The sequence below is a fragment of the Podarcis filfolensis genome (genome assembly GCF_964270895.1).
Source record: "Podarcis filfolensis genome assembly, chromosome: 10".
Taxonomy (NCBI): Eukaryota; Metazoa; Chordata; class Lepidosauria; order Squamata; family Lacertidae; genus Podarcis; species Podarcis filfolensis.
In genome coordinates, this window is record NC_139612.1 from 29,885,471 (window position 1) to 29,893,770 (window position 8,300).

An 8,300-nucleotide genomic window follows, 5' to 3' on the forward strand; every position below is an offset into this window, starting at 1 on the left:
GAGGCATCAGGGGAACGAATCCTATTGGTTAGTGAATCCAACAATCGGCGGGGCGGGGGCTAATTTATTTCCATAGGAGCGCAGCGAGGACAGAAGGGCTCAAGTCCTAGAGCGGTGGCCCGAAGGCGGCATGGGCGAACCTTGTACTACAGCTGCATGTTCACAGGAACATCGGCGGTGGGGTTGGAACTCGTTCCTTCTTTGCTCATCCACTGATAATGGCCAGGTTTGGGGCGCAGTCAGGCTGGGGATTGGCCACCCATGCCCAAAACTGTATCAGGCTTCCTTTTTCATGCTACACACTTACACAATAGTGGTACCTCGGGTTACATACGCTTCAGGTTACAGACTCCACTAACCCAGAAATATTACCTCGGGTTAAGAACTTTGCTTCAGTATGAGAACAGAAATCGTGCTCTGGCAGCGCAGCAGCAGCGGGAGGCCCCATTAGCTAAAGTGGTGCTTCAGGTTAAGAACAGTTTCAGGTTAAGAACAGACCTCCAGAACAAATTACCGTAAGTACTTAACCGGAGGTACCACTGTACTTCCAACTCAGCACCCAGTTCTTTACCAAAAGACATGCCACCAGTCTGTTTTGCAGCTTTCTTAGTCGTCCTATATTTTTCTGGTAAAATCAAGATTATTGGTCAATTTGTCCTTGCTTCCTGTGTTTGGATTCTGAGAAAGAACTAAGAGGAAAGACATAAAATTTATCTCTGGATAAATTTTCCAAACTTACAGTAGCAACATCAGGGGAAAGATCACTATCATGGTATCAGCATTGCATCTGTCCAGTAGCCTTTTAAGTCACCACCTGTCAGATGTTGTGCCTGCTTTCTGCAGTGATGGCTGTGCCATAGTTGCACAGTCAGCTGTAACGTCACCAGCCCCATATCTGGCATTTTGTGTAGCATAGCTTGGGAAAACGCCGTCAGCCAAAGATTCTCCACACCCACTATAGCCACAACTTTTGTGCCTCACATTACCCTTCCCAATGTTTTCAACTATTTTTATAGTGAGTCTGTCAAGTCAAAATATTCAGCTCAGTCATAGGAGACACAAACTCTGGTGCAAATATGCAGGGACACTTTCAGCACCTGGCATAGTGGGCAATTTGGGGAGGCCTCTATGTCATGGCAGGATCCACTAGGCCTGGCATTCAACCCACCTACTTGCAGCCAACTAGTACCCTCCAGCTTCTGTACTTCATCTGCTGTTCCTAAGATCAAGGCAAGACTGCTTTTCTTTGTACACAGTTTGCACACTGGAGCAATAAATATGTGTAGGCTACACCAACTTAGCATTTTCCTGTGTTCATAATGGAAGTATTGTGTTCTTCTTTGCTAGTTTTGTTGAGTTGGAGTCTGTTTACATGTTAAGGAAAGTGACAGGCAAAATAAGAAGTACAAAATGTAACTTTCTATATGTAGTTTCTATAACTGCCACAGACGTGTGCCTAGCAATTTAAGGTAGCAAATCACTACTTGTGGCAATAACAATTACCTGTTCCTCAGCAACCTGAGAAACTTTGCTCTTCTCTTTTCTAAACTTAAAAGCAAGGCTCTTTGTGATAAGGTGACAAAGCCAGTCTGTATATGGGTCTATCAGAGAGCATCCTGTTCTGTGAATGATACTCTAGATCCATCAGCTCCCTTGTCCTTCCACAGATGCACAGCAGAGAGGTGGGAAGAGGATGACAGGCAGATGTGCAATTTCTCTCAACATTGTATTTGCAAAGTTAGGACAATTATGTTCCAGACCTAACAAAAATAATCAGAAGTTCAAAAAGAACTTTATTGAAACTCAGAGCAAATGAACCAAGTCTGCATTTAGAAGAACGTGTTTGGTCTCTTGGTGGTGAAGCGTGGCTTATGTTGACGACGCAGAACTCTATGTGGCAGAGGGAACTTGATTTTGGAATCCTGTAGGAAAACAAAGCATTAGTAAATGTTCATTAGACACTAACTAGTAAAATTAATTCATGGCTACTATGTTTTAATAATTGACATTACTACACAAGAAAAATAGAGTTAGTAAAAATAAATTAACATCTTGGATGTTAATAGCAACAGGGATGCACCTTTCTAATCCCCACGCACATGTAATAAAGGCAGCATCCCAAAGCTGCTAAAAAGTCACTAGTGCAAAATGTCTTTTAGGTGTCCTTCAATATCAGATATGTTTCAGGCTCCATACCCTTTCTGATGGGACTACAAAAATATATAAATCCATTTTTCCCAGTAATATCATGGTACCACTTACATATCTGCACCAGAATCTGCATTGTGGTAAAAAAAAGCAGGGGGACACACTGCACTGCATTAAAATTATATGATTTTTTTATAATAAGCCAAAACCAAACAAACATCTGTATGTTTTAATCAGCAAAGAAGAAACAAAGACTGAATCCTTAGAGGACATTTTGCAAATGAACATTTTAAAGAACAAAACAAGGTGTGTATACATAATACTATAAATTTGAAACTAAGCAGCAAGAGGAGAAATAGGTTTCTCTTATTAAATAAAAGCATGTTGTTTCATGTTATATAACACAAAAGTATTTTTACAGTAAAAGAAAATGGGTCCATGCATGAGTATAATGCGTTTTCCCTCCCTCATCTACAATCTGCACCCCCTCTTGTCCCAGAAATTGATCTAGGAGGATGGGGGATTCTCTTGAGTGAAGATCTGCTCATGCAGACCCAGTATAGGCAATTTTACATGATTGAAATTTGATTTGGTTTAGTACTGTAGTTTTTTATTGACTTCACTTTGATGAAGACTGTTCCATTCTCAACTTTGTAGAGATGTCAAAAGTACGCATTTAATCTACTTACATGGAACTGCTTGACAGCTGGTCTGCGGCACTTGTTAGCAGCGATCTCTTCAACTTTCATGATCTGAATTGAGTGAGCACGAGCTCTATGACGGGCTCCCATATCGCGATCTGTAATATGCCAGACAATTATGAACTATTCTAATAACATAAACAAGGTTGAGCCCTGTAACTATCTATACATACACAAATACACAATCTTTCTGTATTTATTTGTAGGACCTTCAATTTCACTTTCAAAGGCACAGCAGCTCTTGAAAGGCGACAAGGTACATTTAATATCTGCACACACGGCAAGAACATTTTATTATAAACAATGCTCTTTGGGTTTGTATGCAGTTTTAAATTTCAACACCAGTAACAATTTGTGGCTCTTCCATCATGTAATCTGTACATGTGGATAGTCCTAAAGGACAGCCAAAGTTCCCAGTTGACAAAAAAAGAGTTAAAAGTAATTTTCACACAACAAATCACATGAATTAGGTGGCAGAGTACAGTTTATACAGTGTTTCTCAAACTTTGGTCCCTGGCTGTTGTTGGACTACAACTCCCATCATCCCTGATCACTGGTCCTGGAGCTAGGGGTAATGGGAGTTGTAGTCCGACAACAGCAGGTTGGTTTTGAGCCATGCTAACCTTTTCGTTGACCCAAACTAGGTCAAGATAAGTCTGGCTATGAACAGATTAAAAGAATGAAACTTATCTTGACCTGGCTTGGGTCAATGAAAAGAATGCCAGACACATTATCCATAACTAAGACCCGTCAAGAACAATGGAATGTGCATCAGTCCCAAACTTGTTTATGACTAGAGCACACAAAGCTGCAACTTATTTTTCAAAAAACCTTAAGAGTTGTATCCAACACTGCATGAACAAAATTCCACTTGTGCGGGACTTGTTTATTCTCCCCCCAGTGCACACCCCAAAAAAAAATCAGCTCTGAGCGGGGGTCCCCCAACCATCAGGAGATAATTTTGAGGGAACAGGAGGTGCTGGGAGGGTCAGGAGATAAAGTTCTGTTGCACACATATAAGTCTGTGGTAGGGCATTTGTTGGAAACAACCTTTAATGTTAAAGAATCTGCATGGGTGGAGCAAAACTACCACCACAACTCTTAAGTCACAGAAATATAGGTTGCAGCCAACTATAACCTGGCTTTATATAAAATGCTTAGTCAATTTAGGTTGCATAACTAATCAAAATAAATGCAATGGATGACACAATAAAAACTTTGAATTATTTCCTCTTTTTCATTATCTTTCAATAGTGGTATCGAAAGGAAACCAAACATTCCAAAGGGTCTCTACTTACAGCACTGTGTAACAGCTCCAGCAGTTGTCAAATCCCTGTACTCCCTGTACATGTTATGAGTTCCACTACGAGAATCATAGCGCAGCCAGATACCGAAATTTTTCACCTTCAACGGAGACTTCTCAAAAACCTATGATTGCATTAATTGTCAGAAAAATCACATTACAGACTACCAGTGCTTTATATAACAAGTGAAAGAATCAACAAATGGATCAGAATGGAGAGATTTCATTGCTGTTAAATTTATATGGCAGGAATAGGGAACCTATTAACTTCCAGATGTTTTAGACTACAACTCCCATCAGCCATCATGGCCAATGTTCCAGGATGATAAACTGTTCAAAACTCCCATTGTTCTAGGCACATTTTGTGGCAGGAAATTTCATTAGTGCGAGCAGTTTCTGAGCTCTGGGAGCAGTATGGCGCCTAAGATTTCAGATTAAAACTGCAGAGTGGAAGCAAAGGAGGACATTTTTCTGACTCCCATTTTCCAGCTACTCTCTGAAGATTGGAGAAGAGACCCTCTTAAGAATATTAGGTGGTGGGAGGGGAAGGACTCGACCATGTGAAAAATGAACATAATATTTTAGCTGTTCATTCATTTTCAGCACTGTACTGTTATTAAAGAAGCATGCCTAGACATTCCGTTGATGTACTCATAACCAAGGTTTAAGGTGCCATTTAGCTCCTAGCTTTCATATCTGTGTTTCTAACACCGGGATGATGGGAGTTTTATTTCAGCAACATCTGGAGGGCTACAGATTCCTCATCTCTGTTATATGGTATATATGGCTTTCATTACTACAAAATGCTGCTGAGTACAAAGTACTGCTTTAAGTACTGTATGTGGATCATTCCTGGAACCAATATGCAGGCATCACAAAACAACCTAGTAAGAATGTAAAATTTCCTTGGTACAGCAAACCAATGTCCATCTGCAGCAGGATAGACTAATCTGTGGCCCGTCAACTGCTATGGACTCCATCTCTCATCAGTCCTATCAAGCATTGTCAAATGCTGATGAGAGATGCAGTTCTGAAATCCAGATGACACCAGTTTCGGAGATCCTGGTGTAATCCTATGCATGTTTTTTCAGAAGCCCCACTGTATTCAAAAGGGCTTATATCGTAAGTGTGCTTATGATTGCAGAATTAATCTAAAAACAACTGTGGACAGAATGCCAGAAGATGCTTTCAGAAGCTCAAAATAGTATATAAATATGAAGGTTAGTATCTGATTTTCAGAAGTATACTGCCTTGTAGCATGAAAGATTCATTTAGTAATTAACCATTTAATGCAACTATGCTAGCGGCCATCAACACATCTTGTGGTGGTAAATTAGCTGCAGATTAAGTGTTAAGTTTCACTTTCTTTCATTTGACTCCAGCTTATTGCCAATAAGCTCTACTGGGTGAACTCAAATTATAGTATTTTAAGAAAGAAATCTCTCCATGTGAATTAGATTTTTATAACCAATTTTCAATCTCAACCCTTCCAGGCCAATTTGGATTCTTTTAAATGAGAAACAATCTCTAGACCAGGCTTTCTCAACCTTGGGTTCCCAGATGATGTTGGACAACAACTCCCATCATCCCATACCACCTGGGATTTGACTACCCTATGTAAATTCTGCTGAAATCAAGAGATTACTTTGGAGGTTTATAAGGAATATTTTTCTACGTCCTTGTCCTATGTCTACCCCTTTTAAAAACTGTAAAATGCCCAAAACATTACAGTAATACAGAATATCCTGCCAAATCCACACGCTACACCAATTAGATTCTTCAAAGAAGTAGTAGCATGTTACAGAGAAACACAGCAACATTAATTTTAAGTGTTTTCAAAATGGAGGGAAAGCATTTCAAGCTGCAATCCTAACTCCCACCTACCTGGAAGCCCTACTGCATTCAATAGGAGTTACTTCTGAGTAAGCATGATTAGGATTGCACTGACAATGTGCAGCGAAATACTCAGCAAAATTTTTGAGCCAACCTACAGCACTTAAATACTTTTGACGAAGCCAAAAAAGCTAGACCAGACATTCTGAAAGCATTGGTCAAATATATGTATGCGGAACCTTTGGCCCTCCAAATGCTGCTGAACTAGCATGGCCAATTGACAAGGATGGTAGGAGTTGTAATGCAGCAACATCTGGAGGGACAGAAGTTTCCCACAGGTGATATATACAAGCTAGGTACCTGGGAATGTTGGGTTAAGCAAATAAGCAAGCATTCCAACCACAAAATTAAACAGGTCTTTAAGATTTAAGTTTGTTCGTGGTCTTACCTGTCCACAGTACACAATTTCCCCAGAAGATTTCTTCATCTTCTTCAGCTGAGAGACAAAGTACCAGAAACGGGACTTTGCAACAACATGATTAGGAGCAAAGATGCGCATACGATAGAGAGGTGGTGTTGGGCACTTAGGAGTGGGGAGGCATCTCCCAACAACTTTGTACTCCCTCAGCTGAAAGAGAGAGAGAAAACAAACATGAAAAATCCATACTGCTTTTAGAGCCAGGGTGTATTTACCTGCAAGATGATTGTAAAAAATGAATTACTTGTGCAACGGTAAAGGTAAAGAGATCTCTGACCATTAGTTCCAGTCGTGACCGACTCTGGGGTTGCAGCACTCATCTCGCTTTATTGGCCGAGGGAGCCGGCGTACAGCTTCCGGGTCATGTGGCCAGCACGGAAATACCGTTTACCTTCCCGCTGGAGTGGTACCTATTTATCTACTTGCACTTTGACATGCTTTATAACTGCTAGGCTGGCAGGAGCAGGGACCGAGCAACGGGAGCTCACCCCAGAGCTCACCCCATTGCGGAGATTCGAACCGCCAACCTTCTGCTCAGCAAGTCCTAGGCGCTGTGGTTTAACTCACAGCGCCACCTGTGCAACGGTATCTTGACGTTAATCATACTGAGCTCTGTACATTGTGCGCACACATATCGGCCCATCCCTGACATACAGGGAAAGTATATTTCAACGATCAGTAGTTTGCCCAGTTCAAAAGATGCAGGAAGACCAGCCCCGACTGGAAACTGCATGTTCCCATGAGGGTGGAATGGAGGCGAGAGGAGTAGGCCTGATATAAAGGGGAAGCCTCCCCATACCACGGCCTTGGAGTGGGGGGGAACCATCCGCCTTAGGCGGGGCTTCTCAGCCAAGCGCGTCTCCCGGAGGCTCCACGCTGCCAGGAGCTGACGGCGCCAAGGCCGCCATATTGGGCGCTCGCTCGTGGCCTGAGCCAGACAAGGCCGAGGAAAGACCCACGGAAAGCCGCCTCCTCCCTGGGCCGCCGCCACCACCCTCAGCCGCTTTCCCCCACCCCCGCCCGCTTTGCCTTATTAGAAGCGTCTGCCCGACACGCCCGCAAGCCCGCGAGACCCGCGCTTCGCTTACGGTGCCCGACGCCTTCATGGTGCTGCCTCTCTCGCTGCCACCCAGAAAAGGAAGGCCCGCATGCGCGAACACCCGCACGTCACCAACCCGACGCGACGCCCCGCCTTTCCGGGGGAGCTGCCGCCCGCTATTGGTTTCATGCGGAAAGCATTCTGAATGGGCGCGAGAAACGTCCGTCTCGAGACGGAACACGTCGCTTATTAGTCAGTTTTCCAACGGAATTGACGTGAACGGCCTCAAGGAGGGGTGTATAGCTTGTGGTTCGCGGCGCGACAAAATCTACGTGAATAGCGTAGGTCTCTCATAGGCACGTCACTGCAAATAAGGCAGCTGAAAGTTTAAATTCGGATGCTTCTGTCATTCTGAAAGGATAAAATGATGGCGTTGCTATGCTTAGCAAATTTACAGTCCCCCAGTTGCCTGTGTTCAAGGCAGGACAGCTGCCACTCATGCCATAATCTGTATGAGAAAAGCATCAATTCTGATGCTGGATCATCTGTCCCCTCCACTCCAGCTATTCTCACACGTTTCGGAGAGGAAGATGCCATAGGTCTTGTATTCCCAGAGACCTTTTGAGGAACATCACATGATGCAGCAGAAAATTATTATCATGCACCCAGCGAGAATCAACAACCACCTCATTAGAGATTGGCCTAGTGAAAATGCATTCTCAGTCCTCCATCAACAAAATTCAGAGTGATATACTTCTGCTTGACCTAGAACTCATTGAAACATAAATTCCCCTTTTC

At 42.9% G+C, this 8,300-nt stretch overlaps 1 protein-coding gene across 1 annotated transcript; it reads right to left on the reverse strand.

Moving 5' to 3' along the window:
• Positions 1 to 1,773: 1,773 nt before the first annotated feature.
• RPL18A (ribosomal protein L18a) lies at positions 1,774 to 7,708 on the reverse strand. The gene is made up of 5 exons (XM_083574751.1): positions 7,552 to 7,708; positions 6,434 to 6,613; positions 4,148 to 4,277; positions 2,838 to 2,947; positions 1,774 to 1,922 (listed from the first exon to the last, which is right to left on the reverse strand). The coding sequence occupies exons 1-5, from the start codon at positions 7,567 to 7,569 to the stop codon at positions 1,830 to 1,832; spliced, it is 531 nt and encodes a 176-aa protein (XP_083430877.1). The 5' UTR covers positions 7,570 to 7,708; the 3' UTR covers positions 1,774 to 1,829.
• Between the last annotated feature and the right edge of the window lie 592 nt (positions 7,709 to 8,300).